A 26,731-nucleotide genomic window follows, 5' to 3' on the forward strand; every position below is an offset into this window, starting at 1 on the left:
TTCCGTCAATACATATTATTTATGCTCGCGGCCATACATATCCGATTTATATACACATTACTATTCGGTTGCGGCTTACCCTTGTGTGTCTGTGTGTATAAATGTGTGTTGTCGGAATTGAATTTTTCCGCTCGTTCTCCGAAGAAAATACGTGTTACATAATGCATGAATAAAAACGTTTTATGTATTAAGTGACTCTGGCATTTGTTGGGAGGGACGGTGGCGGATGGTCTGTTGAGGGGGGAGTGTTTGTAACCCTCGGAAAGAAAATGCGGCGGCGTGTTATGAGCGTGTACACAGCCGCCGTCGAAGAGCGTCGTCGCAACGTCATCAATCTTCCGCGTCCGTCCTTTTGTTGTTTACCCGCCGCCACCGTCTCCGGTCATCCAGGGATGAGTCATTTGTTGGCCGTACTCTGGTCCCCGTTCTCTGATATCCGGGCCTTCTCTTATACCACCTAATCCCCCTTTCCCTTTCCCTTTTACCCACTACATTGTGGTATCATCCCCTTGTAGTTCAGTTTTTTTTCGATATTTTTTTTGCCGTTTGGCCTCCCCGACGTAATGGAGCGACAGCCACCAATCCGAGAATAAGTGACGCGAGTATAGAACCCCCACGAAAATTCTTCCCCCCTCGAATAAACGATGTATAATAATATACGTGTCCGATCTCGGTTTTTCAAACTCGCACAAACGCACATATACTTGCTATATACGTACGCAATAATAATAATAATATGAGTTCTTAATATAAAATGGAATATAATAATAAATATATATGTCGGTGCTCGTTGTGTGTGTATTTTCTTCTCCCTCTTAGAATATTACAGATGTGGTGTGTGTGTAGTCATGGAAACGTGCATTACATTTACACAAATACGCATATATATGTATATATATATATGCATTATGTATATGCTACGACGGGATACACCTATAGTATATCTAACGGCTGACATGTGTAATATATATATATATATATATATACAATATATATGTGTATTTTGTAGTCGTATATGTATGATTCTGAATATGAACGTCGGTGTACCTTTGATATACATATAATATGTGGATTGTGGGTACGTCTATATAATATAGTATGATGTACATTGCATACACATGGCACTATACAGTATTCACCCATCATTGTCGTACTCGATGATTTCGATATGGTACAGATTGTGTTGTATGCACCTTTATATATACATAATTTATTTATGTGATATGACATTCTTCGATTTAACACTATTTATATACTGTATAGAGTATATTATATATACAATCTTAACGTTAGCCTTTCTCTTTGCGTTCAATATAACAACATAACAGTTAGCCGCAACAATATACATATGATAGAATATGATAAAATCTACTGATTGATTAGTTGGATTACAACTTATGCATTTTATGTAGTAATAACATCTGCAATTATTTATCACAAAAAAATTGTGCTCAAAGCTGAAAAGGGTTATTAAAAATTGTAGTAAATATTCCTGTATAAGTTCTACTACTTTGTCAAACGTTCTTTTTATCAACAATTATCTATAACAGCTTATAGTAGCGAGTTCCTATGTTTCAAGATTTTTGCTTGGATTAAGATGTGTCTGTGGTAGTGAGAAAGTTAGAAATTCATCTTTAAAATAAACTGAAAAATATTTAATGTGTTTTTAATCCGTGTTGTCTTTGTATAAATCAGCCCCTCAAAAAGTAAAGATCAAGTTTCTTACTTATTTATATCTATAATATGTAAATTATTCACAAGTACTCCTAGTTATTTTATTTTTTTCATACAATATTCTCTATTGTAAATTATGATAGACAGCCGTTATCGTCCAACAATTTTAAACCATACTAAATGTTATTGTTGATTAATCAGTCATTTCGATTTTTTCTGCTTTTTTATATTTATTTATGTGCGTTGGTATATACTTTGTAGTTTGTAAAAATTCTAAGTGTATAATTTAATGAAATATTTTACTAAATGTATTTTTAATATTAAATACGCATATTTAACAGTGTTAAAAACTACAAATCATAATTATAAATGCAATTTATAATATCAATTTATACCTCCAAATAAAATTAATAAAAAAATGTATAATTCATAAATTTAAATTTGATCACGCATTTAATATATTTATTAGGCATAATCACATTATAGCTACTATAATTTGAAGTCGTTGAAATAAATACTGGTAATTTTTACAACAATGAAGGCTATAGGTACCTGTGTAACAGCATCATTTTAAACATGATCGACTATCTTTATAACGATTTCAAAATGTCAAATCAATGTGACACAGAAATCCATTTATACCAGATTAAATTTCTAACAACTGTAAACAATGATAGTTTTTACGATCCATGTCTAAAACTATATCTGTAACTTTTATTTCTATCAACAATTTTAAATCATTTTATAATTAACAAAGTTTATCATAATTTATACAATTTTACAATTAAAAAATTTTTTTTTTCAGATAGGCTAAATCATATGTAATAATTTAAACTATTATTATATAATATACCTATATAGTTCTTATAGTTAAAAGTGTATATTATGTTTGATTAAAGTTTGTTTGTTGTACATAAATATAACCTTGAGTCAACATAAATACTTACTACAGGTTATAATATTAAATAGATAATCTTTATCTTTTTACGTTAGGTATATTGTTTAATTATTTTGAGAATGTTTATTTATATACTTTAACAATTAGTTCTTCATCGATTGCCTTGACCGAATGTAGTCATATTTTTTTTTTTTGTCGCATTTCATGATCTAACGGTTTTTTCAAAGTTTTTTTTATATAACTATGTATATTATATATAGTTAATGATTTAAATCTAAGTTTTAGACCTTAGTCTTAGTTTGTATGTTCTAAAAATGTCAATGAAATAGTTACTTTAACATTCTCTATTGGTTTAAAAAATATAATTTATCGTTTAAATGGTTTTTAAGTCGAAATAATATATATATTTACAGATGTATGTATTTATGATATTTTTCAATACTTTTTTTTTTAATCAAACCTAAAAACATTAGTAACGTTTATGTAGTGTTTCGTATAGGTATATTTATTTGTTGTTTTGGAGAATAATATAATACGCACGTTATCTGCTAGTTTTAAAATAAAAGTGTGTTTTAAACATCCTTACAATAAATCTAAATACTTTTATTTTCTTAGGAAAAGGTTACATAGAAATGTTTCAAGATTTATATAGGTTGCTCATCCTCGTATCCAACTCTGTCAATTGTACATTTTCACGTATGCAATATAAAATATCAAATGTTAAAACATTGCATATTCCTTAGTATTTATTTTGATAATTTAATACTTATTAAATTATTTTATTTTATTATTATCTACTAAAATTTTGAAATAGTTTTGAAGCATCTTGTGCTCGTTTTTATCCATTGGTCATATATCTTATTTGTAAAAACTAAACATAATGCTGCATATAAACAATTATATAGGAATAGTTTCTCTAACTTTTAATAACTAAGAATAATAATAATAATATATGTTGTCATAAACTTTTCTCACTCCCATATGTTACTTATAATATTTATTAATATTTGTATGAAATTTTATGTCTAATATCCTATATCAATATACCTACTGCAAACAGCACATTCACTATTAATAATAATAACAAAAAAAATAATACGTATGTTATTTTGGGTTTCATTTTTAATTTATCGATTTTAATGTCTAATAATCTAGTTTAAACATTTTATTGGTTTATGGTTTTTGGCATTTAAATTTTACTTTTTAACACATTGTGGTAATTAGTTGTTAAAACTTTCTATAAAAATAATATTGAAGTTAACATTATTATTAACTCATTAAATCTATAGTGTATTTGAATAATATATATAAAATCTGTTGATTTTACTGTTAGTTTTATAATTTATTTCTTTTTATTATAGACCAAGTTTTTTTTTTAAAGTGGTAGGAGTATTAAAACATTTTTAATGCATTTACAAAATATCTTCAATTTTTTTTCTATTCGGGTCTTTATATATATATATATACAATAATTCTATTAAATTTATCTCGATTTTATATGGGAACATACTATGACCAAATTTTGTTTAATTCAATATTAGAGAAATAGCTTTAGGTAGGTTCAAAATATGTCATCGTATTTATCACTTTTTCTAATTTTTTAGTACCTATAGAATAACATTTTTTGAATAATTATTTTTATTTGAAGCATTGTCGTGCTTATACATTTTTTTCTGGAGTGGGGGACAATTTGTTATTTATGTTTGGTATATATATATATATATGCGGTGATATTATTATTATCATATACCGATTATTATTATTATTATTATAGTGTCCTTATAAATCCATTTATATCGCGTGTAACGTATATTCATCATGTTCATCAGTCGACTTCAACATTTATATTTATATATGTATATATACTCTTAAACGCGTACGTCACGATAAAACCGTTTTCAATAGCAGGTTATACTGTATGTACGTAACTCTAAAAAAATGTTGCTTTTAATGACGCCGCTTTATAATACTTTAATAATAATATAATACATACACGTATAGCTGCAGCCCTCCGATTGCCGCGCGTATAAACACACCCACTGGCTGGCTACTATATACGTATGGCCGCTGGCGGCTGCGTCATGTATGTCTGGTTGTAATAGGTCGTTTTGACTCTTATGATATTCCTGTATATTATATTATGTGATGTATATCTAAGGTATATATCCCGTGGTATCGAAATGGCACATAATATACCCGATGTTCAACAGTTCATATAATGTATATAGTTATGTACCGTGCGTTTGTTGACCGTGAATAATATCACATTATGTACATCTGACATATCTTGCTCGATAAACATCGTCGTTGTCGGCGTCGAATAGGCGATAATATACATGTCAAACGCGATTTTTTTTTTTTTTTTTTTTTAAATTTGTAACCCCACTAGATCCGACCCAACAGTGCCTCAGCGTGGTGGTACGTGTTCAAATAACGCGAGTCCCAGTAGCGCATCATAACGGGACATTGTGCAACGTCATTTCACCGGTCTACAATGTCAGACAATATAATAATAATAACGATAATAATAATATTCTCTCAAATTCTACACGCTCATTGTTTGTTCGCGTGTTTGTCCTATTTAACAAAGACAAACATCGTATGGAGTAGTGTAGGTTATACGGTTTTAAACATTACGTGCTCGAGGCACATACATATCACCACACACACACATATATGTGTGGACATGGATCTATATTTGCGTGCGCGTGCCGTCGAGGTGCGACTTAATACGATTCCGGATTAAAGTTCAAACTATCGATGTAATTATATCTATATCTATGTATACATATCTTAAAATTCTTGTATAATATATATTTTCTCGAGCTTAAGGCTGTGTATCGAAATTGATTTTGGCTTGGCTATTAATTTTAACAATAATAATAATTATTATTATTATGATTACTGTTCCTTCCCCTCCCCCTTCTACGTGGGAAAGATATCTGGGTGTTATGTTAGAGTGTAGGTAGTCGTGCACAAAAGGCGGCTTTATACGTCCGAAGCGTTTGCACCGTGAATTAAGCCGATATTATATCTGATGGTGGCTGAGATGACTAGGCGATATTCCGTTTGCTGCATGTTGTTAAGTGTTTGAAAGATTTTCGTTTTATATTTTTTTTCTCTACCTGTTGTTGACATGACCGGTCCGCTGGCTGAAATGATGATGAAGGCTCGTCTTATAACACGCCGACACATATTACACCTATGTTCATTTATATATTGCATCGTTATTTTTTCACACAATGTACTTACGATTAAAATTACTAGGACATTCGTAAAAAATGTCTTTAAGGGTATATATTATACTGGTGCGAAATGGAAATGATAAATTTTAACCTAACTTCGACGACGTTTTTGCTATAGACACATTTAGTAGTTCGAGAAGGTAAATTTGCTGTAGGTATTTAATATTTATGTCATAATATCTAATAAAATGAATTGTTTAAAAATGTGTTGTATATTTTAGCTTTTGAATGAATTCGATTATTAAATTGTATATTTTTACTTCTATAATTATGAATATTAAATAATTTGTTTTTCTTAGGTAAGTTTCTATTTTATCAAATATTAACAATAATATTTAATGCAAATTGGAATTAGCCGTTGACAGGACTTCCGGTTAATTTTAAGTAAAAATAACCATTATCTTTGATAATGAATAACAATAAATAATAGTAATAATGATGAAGTAGAGGTGTATAACACCTATAAAACCACCTGGAGACCATCTGCCGCTGCAAGTTTAGGTTTTCCTCATGGGAGCTCTAGCATGTCCCTATCCCTATATTATTATACCAATAAAATATTGTTGCCTGATTGGATAATAATTTAGGGCAGATGGTTGTGATAATTGAATGATGGCGGGATACAAAAGGGGCACATTTAATCGGTTTTATTTAATCTTTTATAACTCAAATAGTACATAATAATATTATAGATATTAATCCCGCATGTTATGTATCATACGTATAAGGTATAGATGTGAGTATACGTATAACAAGTTATGTAGCTTAAAAATATTATACACTCTGCTTTTAACTGAGCCTGTATTTTATCTCTAATAAACAAGTTAACTTCAAATCTTAACGGTATTAAGATCAGAATAATTAGAGCAATGAGCTAATTCAATGACTGGAAAAGTGTGCTTTCTTTTTTTATACATTTTCTTTATTTTTATAAAGTCATTATTTTATTTTTCAATTTAAAGTGTATGTATATAGTATTGTATATAATATTATTTCCAATGTAGATTTGTAAACTTGTTGGCCTTAATTTTAAAAATGTATCATTTATTAAACACCGTATATGTCTTTTATTAATAGTTTCGTATTAATGTTTGGCTTATTTTTAAATGTATCTATGAATTTTAACACTATTTCATCTTTTAAGATATGAGTTAAGGCATATTATTCAAGTTTAATATATTATGTATTATTTAGATCCTGTAGATTATAAATATATAAATAATGATAAATATTATAATTTTATCAGCTATTGTATATTAATAACATTTAATAACATGATTGTAAAAGTTGTTTAAACGAAACAATGATAATTTAAATCATGTTTCAACATGCCAAGTATATATGATTGGAATAAAAAAAAATAAGTGGGCGACTATACTATTGACGTCATGAATTGTTATAGCAGACAGTATGACATTTAAAATAAAGATATTTCTTCTATGTGAATTATTGTATTAGAAATCGCGCGGAAAGATCATTCACCGTTTCTAATTTATCGAACACTTTTTTAGTATTATTTTTTTATGGACATTTTAACTTGTGGTAATAGTTTATAAGTACAATATAAAATTACATTTCTGTTGTATAGATGTTTATAAAATATCTAGAGAAATAATTTTAACATAACTTTTATACCCTGTTTAAATAATTGATTATTATTTTAATATTTCTTATACAATCTATTATTTTATCTGAGAATTAAAACTGATAAAATAAATGTAATTAGAATATTATATTTAGGAGATAAATACTTAAAACCTAATACTACTCTTAATATGTACTATCAAATTATGAACTTGGTTATTTACTAAATATAAATCGCCCTCAGTTTTTCATTTAATACTGAATTTATTTAAAGTATTATTGATTCAAATTTAAATGTTTCAAATAAGAATTATTTTTTACTGTAAATTTTTAAGACATATTATTTTTATGTAAATCGAAATTCGAATAATTAAGTATAAATTATAGGTTAGTAATTTTAAACAGTTTGTGTAAGTTAGTTGCATTCGCGTGTTAAAAAAAGTAACGTATTGTTTAACCAAATATTTGGGTATTCACTATACATATTGTACATATGTTATAATATGTTTATAATATGACGTACCTATCTGTATATTGTTTGTTATTTGAATAATAAATACGGTATAGGTATGTTATTCTTATGACCGAATCAACTTTTATTATTCCTCAATCAAAATATTTTTCCTTGTATAAGTACATAATATATTTGTCTTGTATGTATATTTATTGCATATGTATACTTACAGGTACCTACTTATAACAAATGTATTTATTTAAACGTGTGTATCTGAGTTTTTTAACTACATTTTTGTCGTTGTTGTTGATTTATCATGTGTAATTTTTATAATATATATAGTATATAAACACACACGTGAAGTATTCCATATAAAACTGCGTCACACGTCACTACACATATTACGATTTGCAAATACGTATCTCCGGTTTCGTACGTATATATATATATATATATATTATAGTCATATAGCTACATACAGTGAATTTCAAGTATCTATAATATGTATGTATGTATATATATATATATCAACTTAGTATAATAACACTGTTCGCTATTATATTTCTAGCTATTCAACTACAAAAAATGTAAAGATTTTTCATGATGACTAAAAAAAACTATAAATAATAAATAAAAAACCGCGTGGTATTTAAATACACATGAATGTATCTCTGAGAAAACCTATTTATATATTATATGCATACAAATTTGCAATGATTATCGAACTTTCCAATTTAGATTTTCTTATTTTTCTGACTGTATTGCTGCAGTCTGCAGAGAGTGGACATGCATAATTTCCCCCTCCTTTAGTTTATATATATATATACACACACAAAACAGGACTTATACTGCAGTGTATAATATGTATTAAATTAATTTATATATATATATATATATATATATATATATATATATATATGTATAATATAGGTCCTGTGCGAATGCTGTAGTAGGAAGTAATTTTCTCACGTAGGAAAAGTGTCGTTATACCCGGTTCACCTACAGCCTGAAACCACACGAAATGGTTTATCCACCTAGTATACGCACAAACGCAAACTTCAGTATACGCTGTTTAGGAGGAAACGATGGATGATACTCACGCAACGATGCGTTGTGGTAGTGGTGGTTATTTAAACTTACGGAAATCACTTTGGTGGGGGATTAATAATAATGAAAACGATAAAATAAAATCGGAAGACCGCCAGTAGTGTGGTGGTAGGTGGTGGAGGTCTCTATGGTGGGGGTGGTAGTGGTTGTAGTGGTGGTGGTCAGGAATGCGGGGTCATGGGAACTGAAGTGACTCGGTGGTACGGCGGCGGCATCGGCGGCCATGTTGGATTGATGGATAATATTATGTCGGAGAGCCTCAATCGTGCGTCTGGACCGGGGGAACTGTATTTTTTCGGCAGCCCACCGATCAGCAGTAGTCACTCGTTTGGTTTTTCGTTATAGTTTTATACGCACCGTTGTTGTCGCTGTGGCCGTCGTGGTCCTCGTCGTCGTTGTAGTCGTACAATATATTTATTTATTATTATTTTTTTTTTTTTTATAAAAAACTTATAACAATACAAAATTCGATTTATCCATATTCGCCGAATATTTTTCCCCTGTCCATTAGTGCGTCGTACGTCTTTTTGGCCTCCAGGGACTGACGCCGCCGTGGTCTTTATTGTCCCCGATGACTTGGCGCTTTATTTATTCAGTGCAACGTTAAACTTAATTTTACCTGAACACAACCAGGTATACAGTCGTATGAAAAATCAGTATATGCGTCACATATATTCATTAAAAAAAAATATATTACCGTTCTTTGTTGTGCTATATTCGCGTATCAGACTTCAGTGCCGTTATTGCGTTAATCTTTTACAGGCGAAAGTCGTTCAAGACGAGTTTCCAGTGACAATGATACCGAAACATCGGATTTGGATGCCGATGAATCTGCCGAACACAAAAATGACTGGTTAAGCAATAACAACACATCTCCAAGCTTAACGCCAGAATTTCGTGTAAGTTTATATTTTATGTTCTTATTATATCTTATAAGTTATAACCTTTACTCTATAAAATTCTGTTTAGTTAAAAGTATTAAACAATTTACGTAAACAATAGTAATTTAATTTAGTTAGTTGTCATATTATGTATTTTATTCTTATATAATTCAAAAACATAATTATGATTTAATACACAATAGTCTGATATAATAATGTATTTCGTATGCAGACATACAAAATAATATATATGGTATTATAGACTTATACACAAATACATTTTTAGTTCCTAGTTAGGCCTATGTTTATGATAATGGCTTATTTTTTTTCTTTACTTATACAAAATTTTTAACGTGTTAATTACATTTTGTATTTGTTTTAGCCAATTATTTTTAAATAAAAAAATGTGCAAGTACCTATACCGTATAGATACCTAAAAAATATTAATATATTATTCTATATAATACTTATTAAAACTAATTTAATAAATTAAATTTTTTATGCATCAATGATACATTGTTATAATTAGGTATTTATTTATACATAACATCATAATTATTCAATTAAAATATTTTAACTACTTACTAAATTTAAATATTTATGAACTTAGCGTAATACAGAATACATTTTATAGTTGGATTTAGTATGATTGGACATAGTAGATAACTATCAGTTACAAATGTTTCAAATAGTTTTTGAAAAAATTATGAAAGACTACTGAAAAATGTAACTTTTAATCAATAAACATATTTGCTACCACTTAAATATTTAAAATGTTAACATTTAATTTAATTTAGGTAAACTGAGTTAAGCTTAAAAATGATTTATGAATGCTATGATACTTTGCAATTAATAAATAAATTAAAAAGGATATTTCATGTATAAATCGATGGCAGGATATTTTTGTTTTGCTTATTAGTTATATTAAATTATATTCTAATTAAGAAGTATTTTCTAAAATTCCAACCAAAATCATAGTTTAATTTATAGTTAATTTAAAATTGTATATACAATCATAATTTTCCATTATTAAATACCTTGTTATATATTGATTACCTATAGGTACTAAGTAATATTTTCATTTATTGAATTATTGGAAGCTAATATTAATTTCGTTTCTCCCTTAAATGTGCTCCTTCAGTTGTGCGAGAAAAAAATTTTAAATAATTGTTTTATAATATATTTATTTGATATGATTATATAGTTTGCTATTGGTTTGATAAAGATGTATATAAATTATCATATATTATTTAATTCATTTGTACATAATGATCTTAAAATAAAAAAAAGTCGCACAGAATCCATAGGATGGGTTTTAGGAAAATGTTAACTCCTTATTTCGATTGTCTTAGTGTAATATATAGTTATAATATAGTTTTATATTTTTTTATAAATTTCATAGCAATAATATATAATGTAATATAATTGGTGACACTCAGAAAATTATTATAAGGAAAGTGAGTGAAAACTGTAATAGCTTACATTTTATTTAAATATTATCTTTCGAATTTAAAGCAGTTTTTCTTGTTGTTATTTTATTTTAATTGTATTATTAAAAAATTCCCAAATTTTTACATTTGATACTTATTATTTTAAAATGAAATATTAGTATATTACTTATTATATAACTTTCCTATTTGATAAATGGTAAAAAATTAAAGTTAATATAGGTAAATTATTTTTATAATTTATTTTAAGTTATAAAATTACTCTATTTTTTATAAAATTAATGGAATTTGAATAATACTATTATTTTTTGATACAAAAATTTATCATTGTATTCTAAATAACAATAAATATAAATAACAACCACAAAATTTGCACAGTTTCATTATCCTTTTAAAAAAAAATTTAATTTATTACCTGCAAATTAATAATACATATTTTTAGAATATTTAAAAATCGTAAATCAAACCTTTTTTCTTGGGTTAAAACTTTGAAAAAGCTACGTCTTTTTTTAATGTTATATAGTTGACGACAATTTGTCAAATTTTCAATGGGGTTTTCATCATGATACTATGTAGGCGAAAAAAAATATTTTAATTTAATAGGTACTGGTTATTAAAAAAAAAAATACATAATTCTACTTTAAAATTTGTATCCCAGGCAAAATATAATTTTAAATCTATGTTTTTATATAAAATTTGTTACTTGATTTCTTAATACAGTCAAGTTTTGTATATTATATTTTATAAAGTTCACTACTTTTTAATTATTGTCATAAAACCTTAAGTATATTGATGAAGTTGTTTAATTTTTACCAAAATTTATATTTTTTATTCAATTATTTAAGCTGTACGTATAATTTTAAATATAAATGTAAAAAAAAAGTAGTTTTTGTGTCTGCAATATTTATTCAAGGTTATACGTCATGTCACATTTGTCAACACAAAATGTCTTCAATATTTTTCGAAAACACTTTAAGTCATATGTATTATCTTACATTGTAAAATGTATTATAAACCAATTATTTTATATTAACATTATAAACCGATCTCTACTTAGAATCATATCTTGAATTTAATAATTTATCATTAGCCATTATACTTTTCAAGTAGGTATCTCTATGTTCTACTGATGAGCTAAGTGAAATTTTGTGAATATCACATTTGGTGCTTTTAAATCAAATCTTGATGGATATATGTATTATAGAATGCAGATTTTAATTTTAACGTTGAAAGTACACTTATTAAACTGCATGTAATAAATAAACATTTATGGTTGAGTACTATGCTATTAAATGTTTTGTATATACAAAAAAAAAAAAATGTTTTGTATACATCACTACAATGAATGAGAATTTGATTAAATTTTGTTATTAGTTTCTTTACATCTGACACAATTAGAACAATTTTATGTATGTTATTATTAATTGTTAGTGTTATTATTATTATCTATGATCATTTATGATAAATACATTCATGAAATTTTAAATTAAATGTTCATTTTTACTATGGTATAGTTAGGTACCTATAAATATTTTGTGTAGCATGTATGCAATGTGAACTAGACTACACTAAAGTAATACAATACCCACGGTACATTAGTGGAAAAATCGAATTGTAGAATGGGTGGCATGTTTTCTCTATGGGATTCAAAGTGGATTTTATGTAGCGTGATAGAGAGTTGATCAGAGAAAGATAGAGCATAGAAAAAAAGTCCGTAACCAATTCTTGATTTCCTGTACACATCGATCATCCTATATATTATTCTTGTGTGTAATATTGTCAGCTACATAAATTATTATACTTTTATTTGGTTACATTGTTATTTTTCTATTTTTCATGTATACTATTTATTACCATTATTATTATTTTTTTATTCTACTATAGGTGAAACAATCTCCGTTTTACGAACCATCGTTTGAGTTTGACTCTGCTGAATTCGAATTATTTGAAGACATGATGCAGTGTTATTCTCAACCTCCGCCATCCTCCAGGCATTTCCAAGTAAGTTAATAAAGTTAATTATTTTAATTTAATATTAATTCTTTGTTTTAAATAGAATATTCTATAAATTATGTCATCATAGTATTTTTTTAAATAAAAGTAAAATATGTATATATATATATAAATTATTAGCTACCCATCTTTTTTTAAAAGCCTCTGCCTCAACTCACTAGCTTAAGGGTCTCCAACCTTTTTTTACAGAGGGCCAAATCTGAGATACACTTTAGCATCGTGGGCCAAATTTTTTTTAAGGAATAGAGGTAATGAAATTGAAAATAATAAAAGTATTTTTTGATTTTAGAAAAATGAATATTTTTTTCGATTAACGATTGCCGCTTTAAACATAATAACGCAAATAACACAATTGATGGAGTAATCGACAACGATTAACGAAAAATCAATTTATTTTATTTTAAGATTTTATTATTTTTCTTTTTCTAGTAAATTCTATTGCTAAATAAATAATATTTTCAAAATATCAATTAATTTGGTAGGCCGGAACCGGCCCTGGGGCCGTAGATTAGATGTCCCTGCACTAGCTGATAGTAGGCACGTTATCAGCTTGAATTTTTTATCAGCAATTATGTCTGGTGATTTTGTTTCCCCTATACTTCTTTCATATATATCCTTCAAATTTCCTCCTCGTAGCTCTTACTAATCTTACCCATTTCTTATCTTCCCCTCTACCATTGAAATATGCTTAAAAAAAAAAACCTTCATTACGTTTTATATGTTATTTTTTGCAAACTCAACTCTTTTTTTTGTTTTTATCTAGTCTATAGTAAAAAACCAATGTATTGTTATTATTATTTAACTCATATTTACTTTTTGCATTATATATGCATATTTTTAATTTTTTTTCCTCTCCTAAATGATAAGTTTTAGTTTATATGCTGTAATTGGGCACAATACCTGTAAATAATTTAAACACATAAATAACTGTCGGGTTATGCGCTTGGTAAAAATTAATGAATATAAATTAATATTAAATAAATATAGCACTATACTAGTGTATCTCAGTTCACGGGAAAAATTACGTTGGTGTACCTTTTGTTTTTAATAAATTCAACTGAAATGGACAACCATTTGTGATAGATGATATATAGCACTTATTATATTTTCCAACGTGGCTTAAGGTATTCTCTACATTTTACTTTTGTCTTGGAAAAATTTCTCAAATTTTTATCAAAATAAGTTGAGTAGTGTTTGAATATATAAGCTACAAATATATAATATAAATGTCAATAGATTTTATAAAAGTCTCTTTTAACCAATGAAAATCCTATATATAAACAAAAAAATATTCGATTTTTATGTTCCAAAATAAAATTTATATGTAAGTCACTCTATGGAAAACTATATCTTGTGTAAAGATTACAAACAAAGGTATGTACACACCTTAAGTTTCAAAAAATATGAATGCCAAAATTGGTGTCAACTCCGGTTTTGTAGTTTCCAAGTCTTTAAGCCTCATACAAATGTATACATCCCTCATTTATTTTTATATGTATATAGAAGATAATATTCAATCAATATTTTGAAATTTAACGTTATCAATTACTAATGTACGTAATATTTGCTTGAAATTAGTATTTTCCAAAATTTTTATAGCTTAACAGTATTTTTATTAGATAAATAGATGGGGTATATTTTTATTAATTAAATATGAAATATTTTATTTTATTTTCATTGATTAAATAATATTATATAGTGAATAAGGAACTATAATTAAGTAATGTAATCCAATGTAAATAAGAAATGAATAGCTGATCACTAAAGTAATTTAATAGAGAACTAGTTATTTTTTAAATAATGATGTTATTAAATGTTCAATTTAAATTGTGGCTATACTTTCAAAAAAAAAAATGCATTCAAGACAATTCTTTAATACTTATAATTTTGTTAATTAAACATAGGATATGCGTATTTATTTATCAATTTTCATTAATATTCAGTACATACTAGCATAAATATAATTTTAATACAATTTATACTTAAATAAAAAAAAAATAGTTTATTTAAAAATGATAACATGTTATAAATACGTATTTTTTAACACAACTAAAAAGAATGAGTTAATAAAATCCCTTGTATCTGACACTAAAGTAATATTATACTTATTATTAGATTAGAATACCATATTTATATTTAATAAATCATATAAGTTAGCTTTTAGATCAATTATTTTGTGTTTAAATACAAAGTGATACATCAAACATGCTTATATCTTTATTTTTTTTTTTTTATATTTATAGTTATTACTATCTATTCAAATTCTAAATCAAAATTTGAATTATCATTTTCTAAGTTATTACTATTATTTATGTAAGGGCAAATGTTCTTAATAGCTGTAATGATAAATTACAATAATTTTCAAATTTACGTATCTACGGGGTTAATTTTCTAAAACTATTAATTTGGACCTATTAACCTTATAAGTTATGTACAATGTTAAATAACTCAAACATTTCTATTATAATCATAAAGTTTTTAAATCAGCCGTTTTCTTGACAATTTACAAAAAAAAAAAAGAAGTGAATCTTGTTTGAAAAACAGAAGTTGGTATGGCCACAGGATACTTACTACTGAAGTTATATAAAAAATGTAGGTATTTTAATAATGTTTCTTTAATATAAGCTAAAAATTCAAAAAATCAGAATCTAAGAAAAATTATTGTTAAATAAAAAATGTGGTCGAGTATATTGGTGAATTACTCTGTATAAGATATATCAAATTAAATGATTTGATTATTTAATTAAATGTTATGTTAACTGTCAATTTTATTATAATTTTGTAGTAGATGAAATAATTTTTAAAATCAAATTTTTCGATTTGTTGGTAAATGTTATACGTATATCTAAACTAAAAACATATTTTTAGAACAATATTTTTTACTATTTTTATTGCTATCAGTGTTTTTTTTTTTTTTTTAGTTTTTTATTCTTCAGAATGATAATATATATTTTAAATTTTAAATTCCGAAACAAAATACTATTAGGAAAATTCTGATCTAGCAAATTTAAAACAAATGGTTAATTAGTTGGTATAAGCGTTTTGAGTAGTGAATTAATGGATCAACTTTTTGTGAAGATCTCGTTGCATTCTGGTCATTTTTACTTTAAATACTTATAAGTTTTTTGTATCGAAGTACTTTAAAATATTATGCTTTAAAACGAGATACTAAAATTGAATGTTACTATTAAAACGTAAAATATAGTATCAATAAAATATTTTCAAAAATGTTATTAGTTTTTGAAAGAATGAATGTCTTATGTTAAATAAATCATCTCGTACTTAGTCTTTGTACTGAGTCATTTTATGTTAGACATAGTACCTTCGTCCATTACGAACGTGTAATAATGCTTAATATTTATATGTTTAAATACGTTATGATTTAGTGCAGAATGAAAGGCAGTCAAAAAGTTTTCTTATATTTTTATATTTTATATTAAACCAGAATTTCTAATCATATATTTAAAGTTGGTCCCATTTGTATAGAGATATACATAGCCTTAATTAACTACTAAAAGCTATTAAGACATATTTTAGGTTTTTTTTTTAAATAATCTTAATTTTATTAAATACTTAGTAATATTAGGTTTTCTTGCATCATAAAAAATAATATTTTCATACGTCAAAGGAAATTGGCTCTTCCGGAATTGGCTCTGGGAAAAAGCGATTGACGATAAAAGGAAAAACGACGAACGGGGCCGACTCGGATTTACGTCTATGCGAATGTCTTGGGTATAGATAGGTACGCATATAATATAATATATACAACAGAGCGTGACGGTTGCTGTGCAGTCATCGCGCGTGTGAGGCAGTGTATAATATTTAATACGCACGCCTCTCCGTTACGCCTTCTTTTTTTATTATTTTTTTATACGGTGCACAAAATCACAGTCGAGTATGTGTGTGTGTATTCATTCGACCTATTTTGATTGTTTTTTCTTTGGTTTTTTAACTTTAAGTCCCGTTTTTTTTTTTTTTTTTTATTATTATTTTATTATTTTAAGCGTCTGTTGTATGTACATAGATAATATGTTTGTATGAATTATATGAACATACTGATGACCATATCAGTGACAACGATAGCAGGATGTCTAGGTATTCTTGATCTGCGGACGCGTACAAAATATTATTATAATCTAAACAAATATCTATTGACAATTTTATAATTATTATTATAGTGTTTTTTATTATTTTCTTTCAACAATCGTAAGTTCCCGGCTATATATATATATATATATATATATATATATAAATACACGTACGCACATAGCATATATTCACGCCCCGCACAACGACATAATGGTAACGTGTCGTGTGCGCTCGTATGTGGTGTTAGTAGGAAGTGTAATGTAATAATAATAATAATATAATATTGCAGGACGTCTATTGTGTTTCGCGAATAGAGAAAGTACCGCTATGTGCAGCGCGCATTGATATAGGCGTATATAGAAAGTAACGTTTTTATTTTTTATTTTTTAATATATATGTACATATTTTGCTTTTTGTTTACAAGCCTCGTGCTTGCTTATTGGCGGCAACGGCGACTGCGTGAACCAACGCCGTCGCCCCGTCGCCAAAACAGTCGCCGGCGGTCTAAGTTTCTACACGCACATAATATTATATTGTTATAAATTATAATATAGATAATATATATATGTGTGTGTGTGTTTATTATGTATACACCGTTGGCCAATAATGATCAATAGCGCCTTATGATGCATAATAATATAAGATTATAATATACCTGGTACAGTAATACAAGCTATACTCTACAGTTGCCCCCGTGCGCGACTATTTTTTCTCCGTTAATCCGTTATCGATTATGTTTAATTTCACTATATTATATATTAGACGTATCCGAGGCTCGCGTATGATTATACCTAACGTCTTTTAGCGTTGGTTGTATGATGTAACTGTTGTGAATTGCGATGAAGGCATGCATCTAGATCAACAATTTCAAATCCTTGAACGACCTGCGCTACGACGATCGCACAATGTATATTTATCGTTGTTTTATTACCCATTATTGTCATTGTTATTGTACTATCGTAATTTGTACAATATGTTGTAGTGTATACATACACACAATAAAATAAGCTTATCTCACAATAACGGATTGGTATTAGGAAATCGTCAGCTAATACCAGTCATAATATACACGGATGCACTAAAGAGCTTTACTATTTTTGAGAGAACTTTATAGAAAATTATATAGCATGTTTAAAATTGGCACTCCTGGAAATACAGAAAATACTAAAAGCGGTCAAAAATAACAATAACTCTTAATTATTGTTTTTTATTGTTATAGAGATAGTCTCGTTTCTTGATTTACGTATTATTTACACGATTATAACTATATTATTTTAATATTTTGATAATTTCAAAATGCTTAGTAAAATCTTGCGTTACTACAGGACAGTTATTTATCATTAGGTGAGCAGTTAATACTTTTTAACAGAATCATATAGTAAAGTATATACTTATTCGCTTTAATATATACTACTATAGGTACTTATTGATGAATTATTTTTAAGTAGTTTTTAAATTTAGACAGGAATTAAAAAAATATTTAAAAAAAAAAATCGGTAAAAAGTTATCATAAATGTTTAGTTGATTATTTATTGTTATTGTAGCATTAGAAATTTTAACAAAATATTCATGACATATGGCGGTAAGTAACTAATATATTAGTTAGTCGAAAGTTATAACATGGACAAGATCTAGAGACTATTAGGTTAGGTTTCCGTGAATTCTTGACAGTTTACAATGAATTACCTATCCTTATCTATATGTTTAAATGTTTATAATATAATTAATGTATCATTATGTTACCCCTAAAGTTTTGCTTGCTAATATTATAAGTAAAAGGTAAAAAGTATAATTTTATTCGGGTTTTTACTAAAAATGTTTTGTACAACAAAGAATGTACGCTAAAAAACTAAAAAAGCTAGAAAACTAGAAAAATAATATTATGTTTTACTGACAATTAAAAAGTAAGTTTAACTTACTTTTAATAAATTTAACTACATATTTGTTTATCAAAATATTTTTATTTGTTTCTATGTTTTAAAACTATAATAATTATACGAGTATAATCATGCAATGATATCTATCGTATATTATTGAAATATTCAACAATTTATTCGATACATCAACTGAGATGTAATTTTTTTATTTCTTTTTTTTTTTTATAAAAATAAAATAATTTACATTATTATTGATAGATAAACTATTTATATATAATATGAAAATATTGATATTGATTTGCTTAAAATGTGGTATATTGTGGTATGCATACTTCATGGTATATTTGATCGACGATACTTTTTTGGTTGTACATTTTTTGCTGTTGAACGCATTTAAAATTTCTGACAAGGAACGATACTTGAACACTTGCCTCACGTATTATTCTTGCTGTATTTAAATTTCTTACATATTTTTATCCACAAAAAGAAAAAAATTTTCGCAGTATAAAATATATTATGTAGTAGCAGATGTCACAATAATACCTACACCCTGTGTAATAACAAATAATTAAAATTAATGTTTTTTTTTTTTAATAATGTACTCGTATAGTTATATAATTTTCTAATTTTCAAACAAAAGAAATTTATGTTAATACACAAAAGTATACCTAGCCCAAATATTAGTTTTCTGTTATGAATCAATGAGCGTCATGATTTATAAATCATAGATTGTACAAAATGTTTTTATTAATGACCCAAATAAATGCATGTGTTTCAGATTTCATAGTGTACGATTAGTAAACTCTAGCTAGTCAGTTGACTTTTGGATTTTCACATGATGTTTATCGATTATTTATAGCATTGATTGAAAATACAAATAATTATATTTCTTAAAAATTGGCTTAGATATTGACATTTAAATTAAAATCTTCATCACTAAACATTTTTATTTACAAGTAAATTTAAGCAAAATATGGTGAACAGCTATAAATTATACAACTATATTAACAAATGATATAGATTAATTCGTATTTTATTGTGTTTAAGAAATATATATAATAGCTTGCGCACTCTGTTGATCTATAATGTTATAAAATGTGAATCGCCAGTTGTATTATAAATGATTCATAATAAATCATAACGTCTATTTTATATCGTAACATTTATATAATAGGCTCTAAATAATTTATTAAAGTAACACACTTCATTAATTAACTACTTCTACATGAATTTAAACTCGTATGTAGACATATGTTCAGTAAAAGATATTTGTTGTACAGCAATTAAATATCGTTTAGTGTTTAAACAGACGTATAACCTAAATATTAATTTTAAATATGTTTACTTGTATTAAAAAAAAATGTAGGTCTGGAGTTAAATAAATATAATTTTCAGTGTACAAGAGATTTTAATAATTTTATGTAAATCTATATTTCTTAACTACGTTTTTAAAAGTATAATATATATATACGAGTCTATATGCGTATAAAAAAATAAGTGTACTACGAAATCCGTTTAATGTTGTTTACGATAATTATCTATGTAGGTAGTAGCCATAAGTCATACTTAAGAATAAACGAAAATCGGCAATTGTATTATATTTGTATTCGGTAGGTTTATACCTTCATAAATCATGTACATTTCTTGTCATTGCGGTTTTGTCAATCATTAATTAAATTTGTTAGTGAGGGATGTACTCTGATTTGGGCAACAAGGTCTTCTCTTTTCGAGGTCTTTCATCTCGCGGAATTAAAAGCTTCTGTTAATTATTTTCAAAAAACATTTTAATTTTTGCCACCACCGCGCTACGTATTCAACTCGCACAAAATCGTCGACCGTCAGAAATGTGTCAATGTAAACGGGCTCTATTCGTGTATAAGTCGATATTTACTAATATAATGTGCGTATATATACGATAAAAGATTGATTGTTTTGTGGGAGCTATCGTTGTGGTAATCGAACTACAGATCATAATATATATATATTTATATATATATATGTTATTACTAGACTGTGCCATCGCAATGATGTCACCGAAACATCCATCATTGAACTAATTATGGTGTTTGAGGTTTCAAATTGTATATAACGTGTTGGTATGTATTGTATATATAGTGGTAGAGATGAAGTAGAAAAAACAGCGTACAGTAAAAGGAACAACAACCGGAGAGGATAAAAACAAATATACCTACCATTCTTACTGCAGCTCAGCCTCTTAATTATCGCACGCGGTCTTGACGTGAAGCCAAAAATAGTTGCATTGTATCTATACAAAATATATCTATGTAATATATTGATGTGTGCACGGGTTTTTTCTAATACTAAACACGACCATTAAGCCGACACCTACCGATTTATGTGCCGAATTTCGCTGTTTAAAAATAATGATAATTGACACACATTTGTCTACTGGCGGTGTGAAATGGTTTACTCTGCACAACAGTTTTCAGATGATTTATTATGTGCGATTTATGATACGTCTCCGTTTGCTTCTTCTTCATGCCTATAGGTATGTGAAATATGTATACGTTTTTAAACGATAATATTATAATATCTGTAATATATATATATATATAAATTTATATTTGTATATGTTATACAATATTCTTGTATATTTTTGGCATTCAACGCACACTGTTAAGAGCAGCTTCTTCAAAATAAACCAAAAGAATTTTTTTTTTGTCTCGCGCGCGCGTGTTTGGGCTCATTGAATTCTTATTTTGCGTAGGATTTAGTTTTCTTTTTTCAGTGTGTAGTGTCTGTTGACTGTATCCGTAGGTGTCTTTGGACAGATTCACATACGCGCGTTCACACACACACACACATTTATACACACAAGTACACCTCACGTCGCGTTTAAGTCACCACCGCAACTATACGACTTGTTGATGGTATATTATATGCGTTGTGGTGTTGTCGCGACAATATTTTGGTCTTTTGTGTTTTTATTGTCCTGTATTATAATAACGACTACGAAAATATAATAAACGATGTGTTGATGTACCTTTAGGTACTTATACCTTCATTCTTGAATTTGGATACCTGTGATGTATATTATATTAAATTTAACATAGAGTATTCAATTGTAATTTATATTTGATTAGTTAAACGGTATTATAAATTGCCATGTTGTTGTATTAAAGTTAAACTTTTTTTTAGTCTTTCAAATAACAGCTTAGAAATTATCTATGGACCATTTAACTAATCGAATATATTTTGTTGTACTTGTCATTAACTGTAAATAATTAATTATTATCCCGAAGCGTATAAATACTAATTCGTAGATTATTAGTTGCGAAAGTTATCGGACCAAGGTTTTTTGCTACTATTAATATTCATAATACATGTATACTTGCTATTTTTAAATAAATTACATAAAATAATGTTTTTAAGATGATTTATAAATATTCTTAATTAGTTTTCAACTAGCTATTTGTAAAATTAGTTTATTAAATATCATATTAATCATATAGATAGGTACATATTTCATCTTAAACAAATAATAATATGATATATTTTATACACTTTTAGTATTTCAACATTATATATTTCTGTTCTAATTATAATATTCCGTTAAATAAATAAAGGCCGTTCGAATGACTAAATATGATTAAATCAAAACATCAATTTAATGTAGCTATACCTGTTTAATATATTATAAGCATGAAAAGAATTTTATTACTTATGTCTGCACTGCTATACATAGAGCATAAATCACATAATACATAAATTTCATTTTAAAATATTAATAAAGCTTCGCAGTTTTTGTTTCTCTGAGAGCGCTCTTAAAACTCTTACAAATGTCCGTTAAATGTTTTATTGAACAAATTATTAGTTACTTTTAATTAATATAATATAATTGATATACTCATGAAATAATTAATTATCTAATAGTTTTGTTGTTAATTGAATTCATGTGTTAGTGTTATTTTTATGTTTAATTAAACAATTTTATGAATTAAAATTCATTATTCAACACCACTATATAAAATTGAATTTATTCAACTCTTTAGTACCAAACTACCTTTTGGGCAATTTGTCAGAACTTCAAAAGTTGTATGGTATTTTATCAAATAAATTCCAAGTTTATTTATTTATTTATTGTTAGGCTACTATTAAAATAATCTATTTTAATTATATTATAATAAATGTATTTACGACATATCGAAATAAACTATAGGTAACTGTATAATAAAAAAAAAACCATAATTTTTTGTTTCATGGCCATGATTTATTAAGTTATAACAAATATTAAAATATATATAAAAAATATTATTTATAGAAAATAATTGTTAATACTCCATTTTTTTTTTTTTTTTTTTATAAACTCACCATATTCAATTCAAATTTCTATTTAGAGTATATGTAAATAACCACGCGATGAGAAAGTTATTTATAATATAAATAGGAGGAAATATCAAAAAATAAATGAACTGAAAAAATATTTAATGTCATTTAGAAAACTTAGAGAACATTTTGTTTTCTAAACTTCTTAATAATAATACGATAATCTATTAAGCATAAAACATATAAATATATACTATTGTCAAATTATAATAAAGTTTCGACGTTAAAAAATGTAAAATATTATAATATTATTACTTATTGATAAATAATATTTAATGTACTAAGTGTCACTGCTAAGAAATATATAGATTGTAAGTAGGTACTTTATATAATTATTAAAGATGTGCAATTTATCGGAAAAAATTTTCTGTAAATTAATATCAAGTTTAAAATGTGAATATGCATTAAATATTTCTTCTAATTTTCAAATTAAGTATGTCAAGTATGATATTTTGAATATTTTTAAAAATATTATCAAATGTGTACATATTTTTTTTTAATAAGAAATATACAATCTGTACGCTTGGGTAAAATAATATTATATTATATGTGATATAATATAATATTTAAATATGTACATATCAATATTTTTTTTTTCATTTTTACTATCTATCCATTCCTAAAATTAATTAAAAACTTATAAATATATATACGTTTTGTTGTATATCTTTAAATTTAATAGTTTTATTCTCAAAATACAAGTTGCAAAATCTATATTTTAAAAAACTGAAACATCTTTATTATTATGTATTATTATATTCAATTATACATTATTAAAAATACTATTTATACAATATATTTATAAAAGTATTAAGAAATAGCGTTTGATTTAAATTACCTTGCCGTATTATTGCATTGTTAAAGTTCACGATTTATCAATTTACATCTATTATATATTATTATAATTTATCGTTTGGTAACTATCTAAAATAAAAATAATAATTTATAACTGATAGTTATCTCATAATTAAATTAATATTGATTAAAAAATTTATCAATAAAACAATACTAAACACTATATATTTTAAACTATAATAATAAACAAATAATATACATTAACATTATGCTATATTTTTTTAATGTTATATCACAGTATGGAAGCGAATTGTTTACACAATAATTACTCCTCTCCCCCTTCCCAACACACACATTAACAATACTCCGAGGGTTGGTACATGTAGTTTCAGTTGAGTGACATTAGATTCAAAAGAAATTATTGTTAGGGAAAAGAGAGATCTTTGTGTACTAAGTGCAACGAAATTCTTATATTCTATACATGTATATATTATATATAAATAATATTCAATGTTAATTGTAAAAATATTATTTATTGATGTTTTACATTAAATATTACGTAGATTTAAGTGTCTAAAATTACATATACAAATAGGTACTTGGTCTCCTAAACATAAAGTAAATTCAAAATACAATATGTTAATAAGTGACGTAGTAGTGATGATTATAATAAAAACGGTATTGTTGGGGAACTAGAAGGTTTAGTCCATAAAAATGATTCAAACAAACCTTGAACAATTTTGATGTACATTTATTTTGAACACAAATGTCTTAAATCTTAGGTAGTAATTGTTGTCAAGTATTATAAATAATAGAAAAAAAATCTATTATTATTTTTGATAACTATTATAGAATATATTGTATTTTATACCTAAAAACACAAATGTATTTCTTTAAAAAGTTGTTATAATTATAGATAGTTTTAAATTTATGTTTAGTATATTTTGTATGATTTAGATATTATATTCATATATACATATGGATTTATTATATTATGTGGAGATATAACCTAATTAGGTTGTATGTGTGTTGTGTGTTAATATCGTGTTAATCATTAATCAGGAAGAGCCGCGGTTGGTTTATTACAAGTACGAATATACACAATTATGTATGACATCTGTAGTGAAAGGGAATAATATTACCCATGCATTAAATTAACGCATACATTTATTATGTAGGTACAAAACGTTTGGTTTAATATGACTTTAATTATGTTATTATTACTATTATATATATATTTATTGTGATGTAGAAATGTATTACAATTATAGGTCTGTTGCCCTTGAACGTAAAATAATATTAAACCGTTATTCGATGTTGTATAAATATATTTTTAAAATACAGTATCTATTATTTAATAAAGTAAAATTTAAATACAATTTAATCAAACCATAGCAAAAATTCAGTATACTTGCGTGCTTATATTTAATTAAATATTTTAAGCCGTTATGGATTATAGTCATATTTTGTATTTACAAAAGGTATAGTTATAGGTAGGTATTGACAATTAATATATATACATAAGTACATGTCACTTATATGTATATGTTTTTTAGTATGTGGATCATGCGCGGTAAAATATTTTTTTATATCTATAATATTTGATTGGGTCTATTTATAAACCATAATGTTTTCTACTTTCACACCTCACAGTATCAAATCGTACTTGTTTTATATACCTATTTTGTCTATTCTTGTAGCCGATTCTAATATTAACTCATATTATATAGCAGTGATTTGTTAAGCTTAATAATTTATGTAGATAACTACATATGATTTCGTATTTAAAAAATAACTCTAATTAGGAACTACAATATTTCATTAAATTAATTATTTTTATATTGTTGAATCAATTGAGTTTTAAGTATAATTATGTACCTACTTTAATTATATATCGTATCTGTATAATTATTATCGTTTACTTAACTGTAAGAATGTGAGCAATAATACGATAGTAGCCATTTTTTTTTTTTTTAAGAATAAGAACGATTAAAAAAGATTTGTTTAGTGATTATTATATATTATAGTTGAAAATGTATCGGTAGACTGTCGTTTATAAACAAGCAATAACTTATGATTTCGATAAAAGTAAAGTACGTAAGGTAATAATATAAAAGTAGACATTAATATTATTATTATTATTAAATATTTCCTTGTAGGCGGTGACTATTAGATTATATTATTATATTATTTTCATACCATTGTAGTGGAGATGCGGTGCACATAAATATGCATAAACTTAACATTTACATGTACCGGGTAATATAAGATAATATTACTATATAAGTATGTTTATTGCATATTATATTTTATTAATTT

At 26.0% G+C, this 26,731-nt stretch overlaps 1 protein-coding gene across 2 annotated transcripts in view; it reads left to right on the top strand.

Moving 5' to 3' along the window:
- The window catches only part of LOC112591706 (segmentation protein cap'n'collar-like), a 93,909-nt gene that overhangs the window by 43,171 nt on the left and 24,007 nt on the right, over window positions 1–26,731 (top strand). For both annotated transcript variants that reach the window (XM_025335610.1, XM_025335608.1), the window contains exons 5-6: window positions 9,725–9,861; window positions 13,176–13,292. In XM_025335610.1, coding sequence (XP_025191395.1) covers window positions 9,725–9,861; window positions 13,176–13,292 — 254 coding nt within the window. The remainder of the gene's footprint in view (window positions 1–9,724; window positions 9,862–13,175; window positions 13,293–26,731) is intronic.

The sequence above is a fragment of the Melanaphis sacchari genome, unplaced genomic scaffold (genome assembly GCF_002803265.2).
Source record: "Melanaphis sacchari strain LSU unplaced genomic scaffold, SCAv2.0 Contig141_pilon_pilon, whole genome shotgun sequence".
NCBI classification, from domain to species: domain Eukaryota; kingdom Metazoa; phylum Arthropoda; class Insecta; order Hemiptera; family Aphididae; genus Melanaphis; species Melanaphis sacchari.